General features: G+C 36.4%; 2 protein-coding genes across 3 annotated transcripts in view; one reads left to right on the top strand and one right to left on the bottom strand.

Moving 5' to 3' along the window:
- Positions 1 to 23,453, top strand: part of NELF-B (negative elongation factor B) — a 93,993-nt gene that overhangs the window by 63,765 nt on the left and 6,775 nt on the right. Inside the window, exon 8 of the mRNA XM_089105720.1 lies at positions 21,261 to 21,458. Within this exon, the coding sequence (XP_088961846.1) occupies positions 21,261 to 21,458 (198 nt within the window). The remainder of the gene's footprint in view (positions 1 to 21,260; positions 21,459 to 23,453) is intronic.
- On the bottom strand, positions 1,576 to 17,154 carry LOC148939963 (histone-lysine N-methyltransferase SETMAR-like). Of its 2 annotated transcripts, none has more exons than XR_016143431.1 (2): positions 17,036 to 17,154; positions 1,576 to 1,950 (listed from the first exon to the last, which is right to left on the bottom strand). XR_016143431.1 is itself a non-coding variant. In XM_089105721.1 (2 exons), exons 1-2 carry the CDS (start codon positions 12,552 to 12,554, stop codon positions 1,647 to 1,649), a joined length of 339 nt encoding a protein of 112 aa, XP_088961847.1. In that variant the 5' UTR covers positions 12,555 to 12,627; the 3' UTR covers positions 1,576 to 1,646. The 2 variants fall into 2 exon arrangements, 1 of the variants encoding a protein (XP_088961847.1); XM_089105721.1 differs by lacking the exon at positions 17,036 to 17,154 and adding an exon at positions 12,520 to 12,627.

Genomic DNA, 23,453 nt, shown 5'->3' with positions numbered 1-23,453 from the left:
ATAGAGCAAGCAACCTTATGTAAATTATTTGTTGACTGTAAATCCTCATCTCCTATAAGTAAAAGAGCTTTATCATTAATTTTTTTCAATCTTTGAGTATAAGTTTTAAATGTTGACATCCAAACTATTGAACAGTATTTGAGATGGAATTTGATCAGAGAAAAATAAAGCAGGTATAAAATTGTTTTTGGAAAAAAATGTTTAAGTTTTTTTATCATACCGCAATTCCTCGAAACTTTTAAATATACAGCATTGACATGATGCTCAAAAGAAAGATTTTCATCAAGAAAAAGTCCTAAGTATTTAGTGAAACCTGTCTCAGGTCTGTTAATCACGCCTCTCGGCGTTGATAACCCCCCAACATCTGGATGAGTGGCCCACTCACCCATGAGTGGCCAAGTGTTGAACCTTGTGGTACGCCACAATTAATCTCAGTAACACTTAACTCATCATTACCTATAAAGATCTTTCTCTTGTTAAGGTAATTCCTGAACCCTGACAGTAAATTGCCACGAATACCAACATGATTTAATTTTCCTAATAAAATTTTATGTACCATACAATCGAAAGCTTTTTTTAAGTCAATCAAAACCACTGCAGGAATTTTACTTTTATCTATCACTTTGTTAATAAACAGTGTTAGAGTTGAAAGCGCGTCTTATGTCGTATGTCTAGGTCTTAATCAAACTTATCTGTCTTTAAGAATTTCTTTCTTAGCCAGAAACCTAAATAGCTTATGGTAGACTGGTTTTTCAAGATTTTTAGAAAAGATTGAAAGCAGTGATTTAGTTCTGTAATTCGTAACAGCAAGAGGATCTTCACCTTTGGAAAATGGGACAACCCTAGCTTTTTTAAGATCAAATGGAAATTCGCCATTATCAATAGAAATGTCGACCAAATAAGTGCTCCAGCAGGAAATGGATACTTTCTTTGATTACTTTTGTTAGAATCTTGTCATAGCCTGAAGATGAAGTACCTTTAAGACTTTTAACAATTAGGATTGTATCTTCTTCGGTTACAGGAACAAAGCCCGTTGATCCAGTGCATGAGGTGGTAGAAAATCCGAACTTTTTATCACTATTGGGTACTGTATTAATCGTTTCTTCATCTATCACACCAAAAAACTCTATTAAAACCCCTGCCACCTCCAAGCTATCACTTACTTCCCGACCCTAAGGTAAAATTTTAGTAGGTATAGAAGATCCCGTAGAATTTGGGCTAATGACCCTTTTTATTAAACACCAAACTTTTTGCCCATTATTATCACAATCAGCAAATTTTTTACAATAATAATTTTCTTTAGCTTTTCCTAGAACCCTATTCAATATAATTTTTATACTGGCTGTACTCATTTAATATATGTATTGATGGATGTTTCTTAGAACGGAGCCACAAGCGCATTTTTTCATTAACACATTTTAATAAACCAAACGAAATCCAAGGTCTTCTTGAAGAATCTTTTCTTGAACGTCGTGTATACATTTCTTCGCATCTTTTTTTACTTATCAATAACTATTGCATGAAATGCACGAAAAGCAATATTATATCTTTTTCATCCAAAATTACTGACCAATTTATATTTGACAAATCTTCTCTAAAGAGTATTAAATTATCATCTGAAAAAATAAAAAATTATGCTCCTTTTTTTATTTATCGATATATATAATAATATTCATCCCACGCTTCGTTTGTGATGCGTCAGTCTCGGTTAGGGTCCTCAAATCTTCGTCCTGAATTGCTATAGGTCGAAGACTTCGGGGCTCATCTTCTAGACTAAAATCCCTGGAACGAAATTTTGCAAACCAACATTCACCAGTGTGTTCATTAAAACTATTGTAACCAAATGCCTTGTTAATTCTTTGGGATGCTTTGGAGTGCTTTGCTTGAATTTGAATTCGTAGAAAAAAAAATAGTGCCGAAAACTGCTGAACGACAGTATATGTTAATGAGCTGAAAAGGAACAAAAAAAATTTAAATTTAGAAAATGCAAATAATATTGTTCAAAAGTTTACTAAATTTTCTATCGTTTGGTATACACGACGACACAATGCGTCGCCTGGATGTGGGATTGGCGAAATTGAGCTATCAGTGCCATCTAGTGTGAAATTTTGTGCTCTTTCTGAATCTGGACTCCGTTTTAGTATTTCCATATAATATTATAGGTTGAAACCGTTTTGTATCGCAATGTATCGCATTCCCATGCAAGTCGAAACCGTTTTGACTCAACTTGCAATATTTTCATTCTGTTGTAAGCGTAATTGACGTATCAGTTATGCGCTCTTAACAGAAGACTTTTTGACGTATCTGCGCATTCGTCTGTATTTTTAAGAAGAAAAGATTAAGAAAACTTGAACAAACAAAAATTGTAAACAGAAGATGAAATAGAAAATTCCTTGCTACAGCTTAGTCTAGATCCAGAGTATGCGATTTTGATGAAATCTTGTATGGCCAATTCGGAAGTTTCAAATTTGGGCTAAATAGGCTGGAGAACTCCCAACTAAGTCACCTCTTAGCTTAACCTCTGAGTTTAGTCTAGATCTAGAGTACGTGATTTTGATGAAACCTTGTATAGCGAATTCAAGTACGCAAACATAAATGAGCGGCACTTTTTGCACAAGAATTCGTGATGTTACACACTAAATGAGTTAACCTTATATTACAATAAATATATAATGATGCTAAGGAAATGGTTTTCTGAATGGACCTTAAGTTATAGGAGAGCCTAGTTTGAAGGAAGTTATATGGTAAAATAAGGAAAAGATTTAACTATACCCACTTTTATTTGGGATTTTACCAGGGGATGACACAAATCCTGTGTTTTCAGTTTATTCGGCAGCTTAAATATGTTATCAATTTAACTTTTGTGCTATGTTTAGTTTTCCATGATCTCTTTAGCTTTTCATTGAAAAGCTGCTTCCAATCTTCCACTGTAGCCTATGATGAAGAACTCCACCATTCAAATCGTTAAGGTGTGGTCCTATTAGTTCTTCCCTATTTGAGCACAGGTTATGTATGTCTTTCTAAGCTTCAGCTTCATGAACAGCTTTCCCAAAATCAGGCTTGTTTGGTCTCCTCTTGTTCCCATCGTTGTCAAAATGTGGCGAAGGAACCATGGGCGCCCATAAGCTGAATTCCAGGGGGGGCAAACTACGTCTAATTGCTACTTTTAATGCTATATAATAGAAATCTCAGAACAAAAATATAAAAACACGGCAGCATCAGTCAGCCAGGGGGGGCAAGAGCCCCCCCTGCCCCCCCATATGGGCGCCCATGGAAGGAACAGCATATAATTTGTGTTTGAAGCAGCCTCTTTCTGGCATGATTGGGCGTTTTGCAACAACCAAAAACCTTTGGAAGATTAGAATGGGATCTATGTGCTTGATGTTCGATGGGTCAGCTCTCTTGGCTGTCATATGGGTTACTTATGATTTCTTTCTGAAAACATAATCTTTTTTAACTTGTTGACCACACCCTAAATAATTGCTTCTTTCGTGTTTGATTCTAAGGGAGCCATTATTCCATTCACTATACTCCTTAATTCTTCACAGTTTTCGAATAAATTTTACAATCTTCGAAGCATTTCTATGACAGGCAATGTATATTTTTGGTCCCTTTTTTGCCTCGACAGCCTCATTTTTTTGCGTTGCTAACTAGTCTAGTATTCCTTTCCTGCAAGTTCCTCCATGAGATTGTTTATTTCAATGCAAGCAAGACGCGACATACCCCAAAAATCGTGCTTAAATTTAGCCATTCTGCCTCCACCAGTAAAGCTTCTGGATGTCTTAAGATTCCTTATAAATTACTGTTTTATTATCAGGTCAGCTGACAACCCAGCTCACTGTCTTTGTGAGTGCACTGTCTTTAATCGTATGAAGCCCATCAACGTAATTCCTGATACCGAAAATATATTTTATTATGCTTTGTTTTAAGGGTAACTGTTATACTGAAAAATAAACAGCAGTTTTAAACCAGATTTCCTCGAAAGGGTTTCAGAAAACATCTTTCCTCCGCAGGGTGGATCTAGAGCATAATTTTGGAGGGGGAGCGGCAGTGTGACAAGGGCACCAATAATTGACCAAATTAACAAATTTATTTTTAAAAAAGGTGAAAAACTGAAAAAAGGAAGGAATCGGCGCCAGAAAAATCTTGAGGTGTGGGTTGGGGTGTCCCCCGTCCCTCTCGATCTGCCATTGTTCCTCAGTGATTTTTTCTAGCTCTGACCGCCATTTCCGCTATTTTTGGCTCCATTTCAACTAAACCCCCGTGTAACTGAACCGCAAGCAACTGAGCCCTTTAACTGAATTCTCATATAACTAAACCCTCGTACAACGGAACCCCCGTGCAACTTGACCCCCTTGAAACTGAACCCTTGTGCCAATCAAAACCATTTAACTGAACCCTGTACAACTGAACCCGGGGCAACTGAACCCTCATGCTACTGAACCCCCGTGCAACTGAACCCCAGAACTCAGTTCTTCACAATTCTACAAACGTGAGGCAATATCATGGGGTAACTGCCAAGATCATTCATAATAACCCTCTGTTTGTTTCTCGACGCTGGTAGACTCCAAGCTAGGAGTTTGAGACAAACTTTCCAGGAACAGTTAAACACTAAACTAGAGAGGTTAAAATTTGACAATGTAGAAGATGGATAGATTAATTTTAGGAAAATAATTTGTTAAGTCAGTAATGGTGTCTGAAAGTTATAAACGCAGCTAGGAATAGTAGTGAAAATGCTTTATGTTTGATAAAGAAGGGGACGGGCCTGACGGATTCATATAGAGGAGGAGACCAGAACGTAATTTACACTTTACTAAAAAAAAAAAAAAAATCAAATGAACATGGATTGTCAGTTTAAAACCCATATACTGATGTTTATTTCTTTAAGTCAGAATATTTTTTATTTATTAAAGTAAAAATAGAGGGAAAATTTTAAATATTTTTTGTTTTCAGTAAAGTGTAAATTATGTTCTGGTCTTGAGACGACGTACTCATGTTCATTTCTTGTCGTTTTCATTTTGACTCGGCTATTTATTGTAATTTCTGTTCGTAACTTTTTGAAACTTTTCAACAATTTTTAATCCTGGCACAAACTGGCACAATGATCTAAAAATGTGTCTCATAAGATGCATAGAACCATTATTTTCTGCAAGTTTTAACGAATTGATCCTTATCGAATTGAATAAAAAAACAAGTTTTTCCAACTGAAATTAAGGAGCAATATTAAAATTTAAACCGAACAGGAATTATTACGTATATGAAAGGGGTTGCCCCCTCTTCAATACCTTGAAATGTTTTCCCCTTCCCCTCGGGAAATATCTGTATACTTCCCAATAGCCAATACTAGGTGTAAACAATGGGCAAAGTTCATAGCTTACAGTCTTTCCTCCCGGGGCCGTGGGGGGGGGGTCAAGTCATCATCAAAGAAAAAGTTATTAGATCTTTCGACTGAGCTGAACAAAAGGGCTATCTCAAAATTTTGATCGGACGAATTTGAGGGAAAAAGGGGCGTGAGAAGGGGACTAGCTGCCCCCCCCCCCCAATATTTTTGATTACTTAAAAAGGGCATTAGAACTTTGATTTCCGATAAGATGAGCCCTCCCTGATCTTCTAAGATCACAGGTTCGATACGATCACCCCTGGGAAAAACACACAAAAAAAAAAAAAAAAAAAAAATACACATCCGTTATCTTGCTTCTGGAAAAGAAAATGCAAAATTCCCCATTTTTGTATTTAGGAACTTGAAACCTCTACAATTAGGTTCTCTGATATGCTGAATTAGATGATGGGATTTTCATTAGGATCACTTAATGTTTTGTGGGTGTTTCCTTTTTTTTTTTTAACTTAGGCAATATTTCTCAGGATCGTAACATTTGATAGGTAACATGAAACCTGATGATTTTAAATATTTTGAGTGAGCATTGAAATTTGATTCTTTTGATGTATCCATTGTTATCAAGACTCTGTTTCTTAGAGTTTCGGTTACTACTGAGCCGCATTGCTCCTTACTTGCAGCTCGTTACCACGAATTGTTTGATAACATCAATCAGTAGATTCCAATGGAGTAGATTTCTAGCGACTATTTTAACCCAATAAGGCAGATGAAATTTTATCATAGAACTAGACCTTTAAAAGAACAACCAGATTTCTAAATCACGCAAATTTTGCAATTTGTATGATCAAAAGGCAAAGAAAATGATTTTACATGAACGATTTTGAATTGTATTCCTAAATGTAATCATAAATAATTCGAGTAACAAGTTTAAATAATTATACTTTCCAAAAATGCTTCAAAATTTTATTATTCCTAGGCTCACTTGCAGCATGAACGGTTTTCTCCACTTTTGAATTTTGGTTTTCTCCGCTTTGGGTTCTTTTGTGGGTTCCCATATGCCTTTTCAAATTTATCTTTTGAGAAAACTTTTTTTGGCATAGTTCACATTCATAAGACTCCGTCTACCCTTAAGACACCCCCACGCCACCCCTTGGGAAATGAACTCGTAAACGTTTTAAAGGGATTGAGGTAACCATTATTTCTGTCCCTCAAATTGAGTTCTTTCCCAACTCTTTTCAATCCCCAGGGAAGTTCCCCCTCAACCGCATTCAAAATGTCTTGCCAAAACAGTTTTGCTTCAAAATCAGCTAATTTCAGTTGCCAAACCCCTGACCAGGCTACAGTATTCAAGACCTGTGCTTCCTGCCAGTCCAACTTGTTAAACAATGTCCCTACTGCACCTAAAACAAGAAACCTCCTCCCTCCAATGCAGCGGTTATTATCATTGATGAGTGAGCTTGAAAATGTTATTATAGAAATGTCCACCCTAACCACTTCAAAAAGAGTTAGAGATGGTAACCCCCAGTCTTTTCCAATCCAGGAAAAGGAGAAATCCCCAATTTTTTTTTTAAACCAATATTAAAACAAGACTTATTGATGCTAATGTCGCTCCTGATAACATCATAAAAAATCAAAATTTAACAGAAGACAAGGTCAACGACAAAATTATAGATACGAATCCAGTGATTTCCGGTTCAACTAAGATAAAAAGACAAATTTGTTTGTTTAAAGGATTAAACTGTCTTGGTTTTAATCCCCTCTCAGGCGCAAGTGTTCAAGGTCAAGTTCAGTCTGAAATTGACCAAGAAGGAAGAAGGAAGAGTCATTTAAATACCTTCATTTGTGCAAGAATTATTATTTGAAGAATGAATGTAGTGTCCCTGGGTGCAAACTCTTGCATTCCAGGGTTTGTGACAGCTTTAGAATTGGGCTTTGCTTCGGTGAATGCAGTCAAATCCACTTAAAATATGGATACAAATATCTTAAAAAGCCCTTAAATAGTGCGGAAAAAAATTTAAACCCACAGTCAGCACGCCCTCCAGTTCCTTCTCTCATCAGTTTGAACCTGTCAAAAAACGATTTACATCAAACCTTCCCACCATTACATCAAAGGTCAGTGAGATACTACAAGCAGTTCAGCTCAACGAAAACAAATTCTCCCCCCTCCAACAGTGCCAAGAAAACTCTGTCAAAAAACGAGAGTCACCGAGCCTGTCATGTAACACACCAGTGTCCATTGAAGCACCACCACCCGCTTATTCCGGGGAATTTAAGACCCCCCACCGTATTCTATCACCACAAAGAAGACACTACTTCCATCCATTCGGGTTATGGAAGCATCGAATTATGTGACTCTAGTGTAAACCAGTGTGTTAGTTCTAGGTTAAGTCACCCCAAATCCCTTCTTAATAATATCCCCGTAATTTGCCCGTTGTCCTCCTTTTCTCTCAAGCCCGGTCCAGCCCCGCCTTTTAATCCTGCTTCTCAAACGAATCCCAGCCTTCATCCCGAAAAAGATGCCTCTCCTCTCCCAGATCCACGGTCCTCCCACCCCCCATTGCCTCCTACAATTAACAAACAAAAAACTGCCCTCTTTAGTAACCGTTTTACTTTCCCAAAGTTGCTTGTTACGAACGCTGAAAGCCTGAATTTCGACAAATTGATCGAGCTAGAGGCCCTCTGTCAAGTACACAAAATTGATGTAAGTGCCGTAACTGAGGTCCAAGCCCAGAGCCCTGATTTATTGAAAATTAATAGCTGCTCCCAATTCATAAAACATCGTCCCCATGATCAATCCTTATATAAAAAGGGAGATGGAATACTATCATATATAAATAATTATCTCTTTCCTAAATCAATTCAGACCCCAAATCTTTCAGATTACGATGAAATCATTTGGGCAAGTGTAAGACCCAAAGTTTTACCAAGCCCCTTTTATTTGATTGTGTTTTGCTGCTTCTATTTTTCCCCAAATCAAAACGCTGCACAAAGACAGCGATTCTACCAACAACTGCATAGTAGTGCCGACTTTGTCCTATGCAAATTCCCGAACGCCGGTATTTTCTTAGTAGGTGATGCTAATGATTTAAAGTTAAACCCCTTTGTAGTTCCCTAAACTTAAAACAAATAGTAAAAATACCAACAACAAAAGAAAATTCAACCCTTGATTTGATTTGCACCAATATGCAGGCTTTCTATACCCCTCCTGTCCCCTTGCCCCCGTTAGGAGGAAGTTACCATTTTTGTTTATTAACGAAGCCTCTCAATAGCTTTAATCATACTTTTTCTGTTACTGAGTTCTCTTATCGCCCAATTTCTAATGATGGCCTTTACACATTTGGATCTTGGATTACCAATGAAAACTGGCTGGCCCTCAAAGGAAAAAATGATATTAATTTTAAAGTCTCCGAATTCCAAAATCTGATTAAAACAAAATACATAAATTCCTTCCCTGTGATAAAAGTAAAAACGTGTTCTAATGACAAACCATACATTACTAGCCAATTGAAAAAACTAATTAGAATTAAATTGAATCTACTAAAGAGTGGTAAAACATCCGAAGCGAACTCTCTGCGTAAACATATGAAAAAATAAATACGTAAATCTGCTTCCTCATATTACAAATGCAAAGTCCAGGATTTATTTTCTTCAAAGCCAAAACAATGGTATAATAGAATAAAGAAAATTTGTGGGAAAACACATAATAATATAGACTTCCATTTCCAAGAAGACCCTTCGGTTACAGCCAATGATCTGAACAGGTTTCTTTCTTCCATAGTTCAGAATCTCCCTCCCCTTTCTTTTGACACTCCTTATGATTTGTGCTCTCTCAATTTTCCCTTTATTTCGCCCTCGGATGTGGAGGCAAAAATTAAGAACATTAAAAAGTGTAGTACATGTCCATTAGACATTCCGATTGTACTAATTAAAGCCTTTGCCGACAACCTCTCATAGCCTTTGTCCTTACTTTTGAATGAAATTACATATACTGGTAAATTTCCAAATTGTTGGAAATTAGGTTTTATTACTCCAGTAAAAAAGGAAGGTTATAATCAAGATTTTAATGGTGTCCGTCCCATTACTCTTACTCCAGTTTTTTCGAAGTTATATGAAAGCTTTTTAGCTGAGTGGTTGAAAGTAAAAATAATCCCAAATGTTGACCAATGACAATTCCGAAACCTACGCTCTACATCTACTACCCACTATCTTGTTCACCTTATGGACACAATATGCAACACACTCGAAAAACCCAATACCTGGCTCAATGTTATTGCTGTTGACTTGCAAAAAGCTTTTGATTTAATCAACCACAATATACCATTAGAAAAGCTATCTAATGACTTTCAAGTTGGCCCTTATTTAATTAGAATAATTGCATCTTTCCTCTCTAACAGAACGCAAGTCGTGAAATACCTGGATGTATATTCTGATCCCTCCCAATTGATAATGGTGTGCCCCAAGGAGCCCTCTTAGGTCTAATTTTATTCCTCACAATGATAAATAGCCTTGGTCTTTATTTTCCAAATAGATGGAAATTCGTTGATGATCTAACTGTCTTAGAGACATGTTCCGAAAATTCCAAAAGCAGCCCAATATACATCTTGGAATCCATATCAGCCGAAGCTCTCACTGATGATATGAATGTCAACCCTTTAAAGTCAACTGTTCTTACTATTAATTTCCTTAAAACTCATCCTTCTTTCTTTTGTCCAATACCCCTTGAAATGTCCGTTACCACTATGAAATTACTGGGCGTTACTATCTCTAGCGACTTAAAATGGGATTGTCATATTAATGACATCTTAAAGCGTGCAAATGCCGCATTTTCCCTCCTTAAACTCCTTAACAAATTTAAATGCCCTAAATCGCACTGTTTGAGGATTTTTCTGTCATTTGTACGCCCAACCCTTGAGTACGCCTGTCCTGTTTGGCATCCTGGCATTTCAATTGAATTGTCGGACAGGATAGAAGCAGTACAAAAAAGGTGCCTAAGAATTATCTTCAATGACGGTAAAGTACCTTATATTTCCCTTCTTAGAAGAGCTAACCTTGTCACCCTTAAGGAAAGGAGAGCAAAAATTACCTTGCGTTTTGCTAACAATGCCCTTCATAACCCTCGAACAACTCCCCTTTTCCCCGGTCAATATTCACCCCTTCGACCCCGCCTCCCGCGTTCTGTGTCAACAAAAATCCCCCTTCTCGGTAAAACTTTAGCATAAAGAGCAAGAAATTAAGAAAGGGGAAGGACTAGTTTGATTAGACTAGACTTTTGAGAAAACTCCTTAGGCATAATTCACATTCATAGGGGTTTTTCTCCATTGTTGATTATCATATGAACACTCAATTTTGAATTGTCATGGAACCTCTTTTTGCATTCTTTACATTCGTATAGTTTTTCTCAATTGTGGGTTCTCATATGTGCAATAAAACCTAGGTTTTGAGAAAACTGCCTTAGGCATAGTTCACATTCATAAGATTTTTCTCCATTATGGGTTCTCATATGCACAGTCAAATTTTGCTTGTGAGAAAACTTTTTTTGGCATAGTTCACATTCATAGGGGTTTTCTCCATTCTGGATTCTCATGTGCATATTCAATTTTGAATTGTAATGGAATCTTTTTTTGCATTCTTTACATTCATATAGTTTTTCTTTACTTTTCACGGTCAAACTTTGCTTTTGAGAAAACTTCTTCAAACAGGCTTCATGAGGAACATTTCTCTCTTAATACTTAATAATTATTAAGTTTTTTTTTAAAGAAAACCCCTCCCACAAAATATATACCTATGACTAAGCCTATCCTGGGGTGTAAGCTTCCATGGATAATAATTACACATGCCAACCTTATTGTTTGTATATTGAACAAATCGGGGCTCTTCAAACTAAATTGAATGGAATTTTTTATGAACCCCTTCCCAAATTTCTAAACCAACGCCTTCAACGCGAAATGGTGGAAAGCAGAGGCGTCGTTTGGGGGGGGGGGTGTTTCAATATTCAATATTTGTGTTTCAATATTTCAATAGTTTCAATATTTGTGCTTAACTCGTTTGCCACTCTGTGCTGGAAAGAGTCTTTCTGATCGTCTACCCTTATGGTATCATAATCCACAGAAGTTGAAGCTGAAGCTGATTGCTTTTGTGACTGATTTGGATCTTCTACTTCTTCTTGAGCTATTTTGGTTAATTTTTTGGATGGGACTGGCATGTCTTTGTCTGTTAGGGTCTGCTGCCCAACAGGGACAGAAGGGTGAAACGAATAGAACTTTTCTGATTCAGCTATATGTTCTTGTGCCCATTTCGAGACGGCTACATAGAATGGCAATACATCAAAGCAATCTTTACTCATAACTATGTTTTCAAACTTTTTTAATCCACTGTATTCACTTGAATGCATAGCGAATGCAATAACAACAATATTATTAACACCATAATGACAACATGGATGTACATCATGCCTTCTGATTTAGTTCCCTATCCACCCTAATCTGCCTTGAAAGTTTCTGTTTAATACCCTTAGCCGTTCCTGATATTGCAGGTACGCCCTTTAGAGGGCCTCGATGCACGTACTACCTTTTTGTTTAGTCCGTCATCCTTCCTAAGAAAATGTTCTGAAGGTTTCAACTTGTTACCCTAGGGGGTCGTGAACCAATATCCCCCTCAATATTTTCCATAATTTCAAATTGATAGCCTGTTATTGAGATATTGCCAATGCACCTTTTTTACAATTTAGATGCACATGGTGTCTTTGGACTTTGTTTAAAGCGTACTGAAAGTTTCAACTTAATACCTTTAGTTGCTCTTGAAATATTGTAGATAGTAGATACGTACTTTCTACAGCCTGGATTCAGCTAGTGTCTTTTGAATTTTGATCTTGTTCATCCTCCCCTTCAAGACTCAAATGAAGTTTTACCTTAATACTCTTAAGTTGTTCCTGAGAAATCGCAGGTACGTCTTTATGACAATTTGAAAGGAAAAGAAAATTTTCCGGAAACTGATTTGTTTAACCTTGGCAAAGGGACTTATTTTGCGTAAGTGATGTTTTTATTCATTTTATTATAAAGCAATTACCCAACCACCCATCCAATACACCTTTGAATGGTTTTTGATCGATGGGGGGCTTACCCTTCCAAAAAAAACTCTTGAGATTCTTATTCAAATTGTAATTGCAATTTGTTATTACTACCTACCAATTTGTTATTACAACAATGTTATTGCATTCCATATATTAGGGGTCCTTCCCCTTTCTTAATTTCTTGCTCTTTATGCTAAAGTTTTACTTTCTGTCCCAATCCTTTAAGAATAAATCCTGTAACACAAAAGTCGTTAAACTAGTAATTAGATGCTTTTTTAAAGCATTAAAAAAAATTAGCGCAAAAAGTGGGGGATTGAAGAAAGGGCAGCCTCCCGCATATCCTACGTAATAATTTCTGTTTTTTTTTAAGTTTTGATCCTTACTTTCAGTTAAAAAAATGTTTTTTTTAATTTAATTAAGGTTTAAAAGACGACATTGATTTTCTCAATTCGCTATAATAGGTAATAGATATTTTTTAGGCAATTGCGCTAATAGTATAATAAATTTACGACAAAAAAGGGTAGACCTTGAAAAAGTTGCGACAGAAATGGTTTTATTGCCATTCAATAGAGAAAAACGCGCTTATTAACATATCAAAAATTGGCATCGCTACCCCGAGGCAAAATGAATTAAATTTGCCCTTGAAGTGCGCAAGAGGGGGCAAAAATCTAAAATACTTCTTTCGTGATATTCATAGGACATGTCTTCTATGGGGCTATCGAGGTTGAAGAAAGCAGGAATGAAGGTAAAAAAAGGGTTTATTTCGTGTCGTGCAGAGTTTTGTTTTTAATTTCCCCATGGAGTTTTGAGTGAGTGGAGTAAAGTTTAATAATTAACAAAATACATCATTTTGAAAAAAAAGGACTTATAACATGCAAAATATCTGCAATTGCAATTTGACAGAATATAAAGTACATGCTTCTTCTCTAGAATCGGCTACTTTTTGCTGAAACCCCAAGTTCAGAAAAATCTTTTGGTTTCAATTATTTTCACTATTTTGAACATAAAAAGAGTAAACTTTTAAAAATCATCGGCATTAAAGCCAGACTCATCGTCTTCAGCTTCCATGGCATTCTTGAAGAAGATGCTTTTCCGTGATTTGCCTAGAACAATCCGGGCCTGACTTTTTACATATGCATCTTTGTGAATCACAGCTGTTCGGCTTACGGGAGGACTTTAGAACTTTGAGAAGCCGCAATGGAGGAAGAGACACATCAGCATCGTAGAAGCCAAGACTATTTCTTTGTACCTGAATCCCCACTGAAGAGGGTTGAGACTCCTATTTTCCTCCAATTTCGGAGTTTATGATAGACGCACTGCGAGTAAAAGTTTACAGATACACATATGGTGGCAAGTCTCGAAGATGCACACATTTTGAGGATCTCAAGACCTTCTTTTAGTCTTGACATCCTTGACATTTGGTGAATGCCATGAATGCCAAGAATGCCATGACCTTCTTTTGATCTTGACATCCATGACATTTGGTGAATGCCAAGAATGCCATGGAAGTAAACTTCCATAGTATTCTTGTAGAAGATGCTTCTCTATGATTTGCCTAGAACAATCCGGACCTGACTTTTTGCATGAGCATCTTTCTGAATCACAGCTATTCGGCTTACAGGAGGACTTTAGAACTTTGAGAAGCCGCAATGGAGGAAGAGACACATCAGTCATCGTCGAAGCCAAGACTATTTCTTTGTACCTGAATCCCCACTGAGGAGGGTCAAGACTGCTATTTTCACTCCAATTTTGGAGTTCATGATAGACGCACTGCGAGTAAAAGCTTACAGATACAGATTACAGAGACTTCTCATCAGCATTTTGACGATCTTCACATTTTAGTTGCCTCTTGCGTGAATAAGTTAAAGTCACCCTTTCCCATAAGTTTTAACCAAACATGCGGATGAACCTTGCCTTATTTTTCTTGTTAGAAAAAAGAAATTCCTTACGTGTTTAGACATGTGTATCTTTAGCAAAGAGCATCTTCCTTTCTGTTAAATTTCACACTTTGCTTTTTATCTCGTCCTTTGTTTCGCTTTTTTCTTCTTTTTTTTTTGATTTGGCACCAAAGCTATTACCTAAAACTGTATAACTGCATTAGAAGGTCTTTTTCAGTACAAACTGATTATCCCCATTTTTCCTAATTTTTAAGATATTACGATTGTGTAAAGTGTCCATTTAACCTCTTCAAACAACCCGCTCAAATTCACTTTCACTGTCCTTGGTCATCATATTCGTGGAACATAACTGTAGGGAGTGGGTCACTGATTGAATTTTGGGGAAGGGGCTCCGGAAACTTTCAAATTTGTATTTTTAGGGCCTCATTCACGTGAGCGGTTCTTCCTATCAATATGAGAGAGGATTCAACTTCTAGTATCTCTTCAACTGAAGGAATATATTAAAACTATGTATTTGATAATGCTGTAAATTGGAATTTTACTCCTTAATTACTATAAAATATTTTTATAGTAAAGTAAAAGATTATATTTACATTATAGGTCTACTATTAGGTTGCTTATATGCAAATTATTTGTATTTTGGTAAGATCCTAATTAATTACTATTTATTTTAATTTTATTTATTGCTTTGGTCCAGTGGGTTCCAGCACTTTATGATAAAGAGGATTCGCCAGGAATAATATTTTTTAATGAATACTCCTCTAAAAATATAAATGTAACTACTTGGGGCTGAAGAAAAGGCTGTAATCTCAGGTGCTGCCTGTTGATCAGCTACCCCACTCAGTTGTGTGAATGTGGGTTTTGAGTTCTCTCATAAGAACAGTAACTCTCGGTTTCATCATGACCCATAATCATATATCAAAGAAAAGGAGGCTGTTTGATCAGATGATGTCAGGGCAGTGAGGATGCAAAACGGACGAAAGTGATGATGTTGCCATTTAAGGTCCCTTTAAAAAAAAACATTAAGAGGACAGTTTTGTCAGTTTTTTTTCACTTTTAAAGTATTGTAACGTTCCAGCGTCTGCACCTATCCTTTGGCGTTATTCCTGCATACGTCGAAGCCAAGCAAACCGTGTTGTTATTTAACCATTTCTCTGCAATGACGCCAGAATGAAAGCCAGTCTTGTAATCGGAAGTTCCTGAGGAGCGGGCAGCCCTTTCAGTCGCTCTTTGTTCAACGTACCAATACAAGGGAATCCTTTAATTTTGAGCAAATTCATTAGTTTCAAGCTCGAAAACCAGTTGTCAAAGTAAATCTTGTAGATCATTTTCTCTGGCAGACGTAAAACTGTGTTGTCTCCAAATCCAGGATCTGGTTCTATGTCATCTTCAACAAGAGTGCCCTTGCCTTCATAAACTTCAAAATCATATACAAAACATGACTCACCAGCTCTTGTGAACACTTTTATTACCCACTTCGTCTGCTTTTTTGGTAGATATTGTCTCAAGTTGCTTCGCCCCTTGAAAGAAATTATTTGGTCGTCAATGGAATGGTGTTCCTCGGGCTGACTTCGAGAAACTTGGAACCGATATGACTTGGGATGGGTCGAATCTTGCATAGCTTGTCAAATCCTTGTTCTCCATGTTTTCTTAGCTTTTTCGTTGCCGTTGAAATGAAGAAAACGTTTGATTTTGTCAAACCTTTGCCGGCCCATCTTGTCGGCAATTGCAGGGTATCTGGTAGCTGCTTCCTAATGCTTTCGATAACAGGGAACTTTTATCACCCCTAATAATAGAATAATGCTCATGAAAACTTTTAGCTCTTCGACAGTGAGGCAGAGGTTGCATCCCTCAGTTTGAAGTGCAAAGACGTTACTTTGTTGAACTATCAGCTCAAGATGTTCATTGTCAAAGAATTTTTGGAAGTATTTGGAGTCTCCAAGATGCCTGGAACTTGGCGAGGCTTTATTTTCCAAGACAGATCAACTTTTTCTATCTCTACTTGTCTCCAGCCGAATTTTTCTTGGACTTTCGATTACTTTTTGATTTTTCAGTACTTGCTGCTACCAGTTGCTGTTGCTGACTAGAGGGTGGAGTTTCCCCCAGTCATCGTCGCTGGGTTCACTGCTAGTCCCCGCGTTATCCTTTTCCAAAAAGAAGTGGAGATTGTCCAGTAGAGGCAACAATTCTGGATTAGGATCATTGATAAGATTTTCTGGAGACAGAAAGTCTGGATCATCGTCGTCATCATCATCTGACAAGTCCGACAACATCTCACAAATATACTTGGCTGCCTCTTCTGCGACAATTTGGCGATTTTCAGCTTGTTTTCTTAATCTGTCGTAAGATTCCGCCATCTAGAAAGAAAACAAAAATTAGGCATATGACACACCCTGACTATTCAGTGATCCACCACCCCTGACGGGTGGTTTGAGCTACTATGTAGGAGGGACCCCTGCTACATAATAGCTGATGTAAAATTATACTGTTTTCTTCATTCTTTTTATTTGTCTTATTTAGTTGTTTGTTTCACAATTTTGAGCCATTGATCGTCCGATGCTGTATTTTTACAACGCAAGGAAATGTATCTTGCTGCTGATCCAAATTCTCGCACACATCATGAATTTCATCTACAGTAATTCAAAATAGTGTATATCTTATACTCATAGGATATGCAAGGAGTCTCCCACCTTTTCGTTTTATTTCCAGTTTCTAGCTTTAGAATATGCCTACCTTTTCATTCGTTTTTCTTATCCCTTGATTTGGTGACTCACTGCTTAGGCCACATGTCACAAGCAACTCCCCGAATGCATCAATAGACTGCCATGTTTCTGCACCATCAAAATATGCCGCTAAAAGCAATATTTTTTAAAACAAGATAGCAGTCTAAGCTCGAAAAGTACAGTGTTGTTTTTCTACAACAATTGCCTCTGTAGGGGTAGATGCAAAAGTTAAACCTTGGCGTAAAACCTAAGGATGGACTAAAATGAATATAATAGTAAAAATGAATGGATATCAAATATGAAAAAAAATGTATGAAAGTAGAGAACAACATTAGAACTTAGATAATCAATTAATCTACATAGTAAGGAGGTTGATACTTTTCATCTCACTGTCTACGCTACAGTGACTATTGTTTCTCATTGCCTCACGATTGAATCCTTTCACTTAGGAATAATGTAACAAAAGTTTTGAAAGAAGGCCGGCGGGTTGAATGCTTTTGTTCCTCGAAGTTAGGTGAATATTTTACGTATATTTGTTCAACCAAAAGAAGATACTCGAAGAATATCAGGACTAGTTAAAAATAATTTTAGTTAGAAATTATTATATTCTAGTGAAGAGGAAAGATAATCTAAAGTTCATAGCAGACGAATAAATTCAAAAACATTTTGAGGGGAATCAAAAATTTTTGCAAGTGCCATTGAATAGTGAGTTTTGCCATATGATTTCCTCTCAGTAATCTCAGAAAATAATTAATTCTGGCACGGCTTCGGGGACTACTAGAAACGTGACAACTTCTGCTTCATTGTTCAAATCGTGGGTAACCCACTTTTCAAGCTTTTTGACCTTTGTAAGACGTTTTAAACCATCAAAAACCACATTGGAGCTGACCCGAAGGTCTTCCACCATCCCACGCATCGTTTGTGATGGGTCATTATCGGCTAGGGTCGTCAAATCTTTGTCCTGAATTGCTATAGGTCAACAACTTCGGGGCTGATCATTAACACTAACACTTAACACTATCTTAGTCAAATGCCTTGTTAAGTCTTTGGGATGCTTTGGCAGTGCTTTGCTTGAATTTGAATTCGTAGATAGAAAATTGGCGAAAACTGCTGAACGACTGCATATATTAATAAGCTGAAAAGGAGCCAAAAATTTTAATTTTGAAAACACAAACAGTATTGTTCAATTGATTAATAAATTCTATATCACGATGACACAATTAGAGACTAAATGTTTATTGAGATATCGAGCTACAAAAACATATGACATTAAAACGGTTATAACTTTTGGAGCAGCTTATATTATATTTACTCAATTCAAAGTATTGTTTAGCTAATATTATGGTCCGTTAATAGATTCTCTTGCTTAGGATCCTACACTATTTTTTATTTAGTTTTGTCCAATATTTATATCTATTAATCGTTACTCGTGAACTAGAATTAGTTAGCCCTTGACCAATTTATGGGTATTGTGTTCGCTTTTGGTTGTCTTTCCTCTGCATTGGGCAATAATATAAGGGTTATCCATCATTCAAATGCCTATTACTTGTGGTGTCAATGTAGTGTGCAGTTTTTTTCCTTTTTGTGGACTTTTCTTCTGCTGTTGACATTCTAAAGTCTTTTGCAATCTTTTTTTTTTCAGTTCTATTTTCTACTCTGTATTAAATTTTTCGGCAGATTTTGATGATCAATTTTCTGTTAGCTATTTCTTATTTTGGGAGATGGATTGAAACAATCAAGTCTAATCGTACGGAGTGAGAGCGAGGACTATAATTGCTAACTGTTAACTATAAACACTTCGACCGCAGGGGCGTTAATTCAGTAAAACTTAGAGGGGCAAGATGTATGATCGTTTTGTACAATTTGTTGACGAAAAATACCAATAAATCATTTCTCAAAGAAAATACCTAAAAGAATGTATCTGTAAAGACCTAGAAAGGGGGAAGGGAAGTCTAGAGGTTCCTTGCCTTCCTCTGCCTACCTCTTATGATTGACGCCAATGCTGAGTTGTTGATGATTGGTTAAGTTAGATAGGTATGGAATAAATCTAGTTGCACCGTTCTTTGAATTGGTACATCCATTGAACCAAAACACGGGCATATCGAAGATTGGTTTGGTTTTCAATAGGCCTTTATCTTATTTTTTTGTTGTTGTTTGCTATCATGTGTATATAGTGATGAGTTTTTAGATAAGTATTTTATGGTGTTTTTTTTTAAATTCTTTTCTTTCAGCAAGCGCTATATTAATGCAATAACATAATAAAGAATAATAAATCACAAAAATAAAGCATAAAAAAATACTATAACGTGAAATAATAAGCGAAATTAACCACTGCATAACACAGAGGGAAAAAATTGCAAATGCTGAATAATGATAAGCTCATAAGTGGCGAGCTCATTCTCAGAATTGCATGTTTCTCGTAAAGTAGGAAACTTCGACCGAATGGCGGCTTCATCAGAAGTTTAACATATTAGGTAAAGCTATAATTGCCAAAGAGAAAGTATCTCTATTTTCTCAATATGGAAATGGACTAAGATATTTAAAAGAAGCCAAATTGAAGTATTACGCAAGTTGAACAATAAAAAGGGCAAGTTGAACAGTTGGTTTTTTCTTGTTTAGCCCTAGTATTACATTGGTTGGTGGGTACCATTGGGTACATTGGTTGGTGGGTACATTGTGGATACCATTGGGTTCTCAGTGGTATGTTATTAAAAAATGACTTTTTGAACGAAGGTTTTGTACAGTTGTATCTGGTGGGTTCTTCTTCGTAAAGATATTGCCAAAGAGAATGTACAGTGTCTCTTTTTTTTCTCAGTTTTCTCATTTTCTAGCCTCTGTTTATGTTTACCCTGAAAAGAAAATTCTGGTTTGGAGGTGAAATATCAAATGGTATGAAATTTACTCTTAGAAAATCTCAGTAGTAATCCATTAATATCCATTATTTTGCCTATTTAGGTTCTAAAAGGATAAAAAGTTGGTTTGATCAAAAGGGAATTTTGAGTTCTGAGTTTAAGTGCTATCAATATGATGACATTAAAATGCATGGAAAATAATGCTGAAAAAGGTATGACAAGGGATCAAAAGCGTCACCAGGAAGTTTGTCCTGGAGGGGAGGGAATGTCTATAAGGAGTTGGTACCAGGATTTAGATGAAAATATTTACGATTTTCCTTTTTTGATAATTCGAAACGTTTTATGGCTTTCCAGGGGGGTCGTCTCCTTGAACTTTCCCTTACGGTGCCGTGCCGGGAATAACGGAAATATTTGACTTATAATATATTAAACATGGTTCTAGGTGCCCCTATCCCCCTGTAAAATACCCCCACACCCAGCAAAATTCCCCCAGAGGAAAATTCCCACCCCCCCCCCCTGGATAATTCATCTCATTTTCCCCAAACGCATCGGGTCAAAATTTTGAAATAGCTATTTTTTTCAAAATACTCCAAAGGTCAAATAATCGTGCCTCTGGGTTTGAAAAACCTCCTTCCAGCCCCTGAGACAAGGGCTGTAAGCTATGCAAGTTGCAAAGTGTTAACATCTAAGGTTTTTATGGTAAGAGTGGTCGAATAAACTTTGGAGGGGGGTGGATGCCTCTTCTAACTCTCATTAAGTCTTCTGGTAAATGCAGAATTAGTTTAAGGAGGGAGAGGGGTGGTGGAGGTAGAGATTTATATTTAATTCTTCTCGATATCTGGGAATATTTCTGGTCTACGCTGTTTTTATGAAAGTAAAGACTAACATTAAACCCCACAATTAGCAGAATTTATTTCGTAAAGGAGGGGTACCGCTTCCTAATCCCAAACCTGGTCTTCGTGGTCATAGGAAATTTGTCGGATGCTCATTCGATGAGAAATTGAGACTTCTAATCTTTTTTTTACAAGTTGAAAGTGATTGGAGATCAACCAGCCCTTGTAGTAAAACAGTATTTGACATCCGGTCCTTTTGTGACCCCTTAGGACATCTGTTTGACATTTTGAGGTAACTATTTTGTACTTTCTTCATGACTGTTCAGTTTTGCCTGTGGGGGAATTTTCCACGGGGGAATTATCCAGGGGGTAGTTTTCTGCGGGGGAGGGAGTATATTTCCAATGGAAATTTCCCGTGGGAGAAAACGTCGACTCCCATTAAATATGGGCGATATTTTAGGGAAACCAGATGGATGTTATGGACAATATCTTACAAAACGGGAATCTAAAAGCTTTTTTTTCTAACTTGACTTAAATCTTATTTTTTTAGGTTGGTACTTTGATATCGTTCGGTGATGAGTTTGTAAACGAAGATTTTTGCACCGTTGTTTTTGATGAATTCTTTTCCACGGCTATTACTAGAGAGAATGTTTGTCGTCATGTCTTAAAACTTGTTTGGTATGTCTATCCAAAACTTCCAGTGCAACGAGTTGGAAACCTATTGAAAGCAATTGATGCTGGCTTACATGTAAGCTGTTTAGTTTTTATTCATAGCATTATTAGTAGCCCGGGGTGTTTTTTGCAGATGGAAAAAGTTTGAAAAAATAGAAAGATAAGTCTGCGGCTCACGATTAGATAGAAGCTACAATGATGACAGTGGTCAAATACGGTTCTGAAACGTGGGTAAATCAGAAGACGGAGCACGATCTCTTAGATGTTTTCAGAGGAATTGTTTGCAGATAGTTTCGGGTACCCCTTTGACAGTTCGTATATGAAACAACAAGCCTTACGAAAAAAATATTTCTATTCCAATTTCCAGGGCTATTGTAAGATAGAAGTTGAGATGGATAGGGCATGTTTTGTGGTAGAAGGATGAAAGATTTGCAAAGATGTTCTTTACGGCCATCCATCTAGGACCAAACAAAAAGCAGGTCATCTCCGAATAGGGTGGGTAGAGGTCACAAGGAAGGATTTAAAAGAAATTGGAAGTTCTTGGGAAAGCCTAAAGAGGGAAGCTTTGAATAGATTGGGATGGAGGAGGAACGTGCGCAGAATTACTGGCCTCGGGCAGCTTGGTGCTGTTGTGAGTTTTTATTGATAGTGGTAGTATTATTAATTAAAATATCAATTACTTGACAATATTCCCGAAGGAAATTTTAAGAGTACATTATTTTAAAAGGATTCTTGGATGTTTTTGATTAGTAACAGTGACGTTAACCATCAAAAACCATGAGACAAATAGTGCAATTTTTCCAATCTCCTTTACAATATATGATTTTTCGTATCATGTTTTTTTTTCTGCTGAGGGGTCTTTGGGACCACAATTATAGCAAGATAAGATTATTATTTTTTATTTTTCAAAAACTTAGTTCTAGCTGTGAGAGGGCAAAACGCTTTATGTGCTAACCTAGAATACACCAAATTAAAAATAAAAATTAAAGACATTAACATTTTAGTTAAAAGGCAAGTTATATCCAATAAAAAATAAACTTTTAGAGTACTATTAAAAATAGTCAAAATATTTGCATAAATAACATCCAAAATATGTAAGCTAAAACTAGAAAAAAAATCTTCATAAATCAAATAGAATAGAATTTATTTATAACCCGTTGTAATGCACTTGACAAACGGAGTAAAGAGAAAAAAAGTAGCAAAAAGAAAAAGAAGGACAAATATTCATAAAATGTGTAAAAACTGAAAATTTGTAGGGTGACAAGATGAAACATATACAAAATAAAATTAAAAAAAGTAGCAAAAAGAAAAAGAAGGACAAATATTAATAAGATACATAAAAACTGAAAATCTGTTGGGTGACAAAATGAAACATATACTGAATAAAATTAAAAAAAGTAGCAAAAAGAAAAAGAAGGACAAATATTCATAAATTACATAAAAACTAAGAATTTGTAAGGTGACAAAATGAAACATATGCAAAATATCAATTACTGTCCTTCATAACGTCTTCACAGACCGATCTACTGTTTCAGGATGGGACTCTAGGGGTATCAGTCAACTGTTATAAGCTTCAATACGCTTGTTTACCGAGGCATTTGGGTCTATAATCCCGTACTTTTGCGTAATCCATGAGTTTCTAGCCCAGGGGGGGGGGAGCAAGGCAAGCAGATACTTTACATATCGTTGTAAAGTTTGTAAAGTTTATGCGTTGTAAAGTTTGCTTAGCAGTCGACGGTTAAGTCACAATTTACTGGCTACCAGCTAATTTCTATTAGCAAATGACTAATAGAAATAAACTGGATTGAAAAATAAGAAAAAGGGTAATTAAAGGGAAAAACGGATTGCTTGAAGAATCGGTTACACGAGGAACAAAAGTGTTAGGGTACCTTTCTGCAAGAAATTTAGTTGGATAAAACAATACACAAACCTAAAAAGAGACGAAAGAACCACATTTACTTGTGGTTTCATCAAAATGACATAGACGTCAAAATGACAAGGACATCAAAATGACAAGGATATCAAATGCTCATACATCAAAATGACAAGACTTCTGAGATTGTCTACGATT

The sequence above is a fragment of the Artemia sp. Qi Xiang Cuo genome, chromosome 20 (assembly GCF_049724085.1).
Source record: "Artemia sp. Qi Xiang Cuo chromosome 20, ASM4972408v1, whole genome shotgun sequence".
Classification (NCBI taxonomy): Eukaryota; Metazoa; Arthropoda; class Branchiopoda; order Anostraca; family Artemiidae; genus Artemia; species Artemia sp. Qi Xiang Cuo.
This window is presented reverse-complemented; position numbering and strand designations above follow the sequence as displayed.

What these genes read in the sequence shown, in the direction of transcription:
- LOC148939963 (XM_089105721.1), bottom strand. Translation starts at nt 12,554, where the DNA reads ATGGAATGCAATAACATTGTTGTAATAACAAATTG. An exon ending in ATTGTTGTAATAACAAATTG is followed by an intron (nt 1,951 to 12,519) that starts GTAGGTAGTAAT and finishes GTTCCTTTTCAG; the next exon opens with CTCATTAACATATACTGTCG.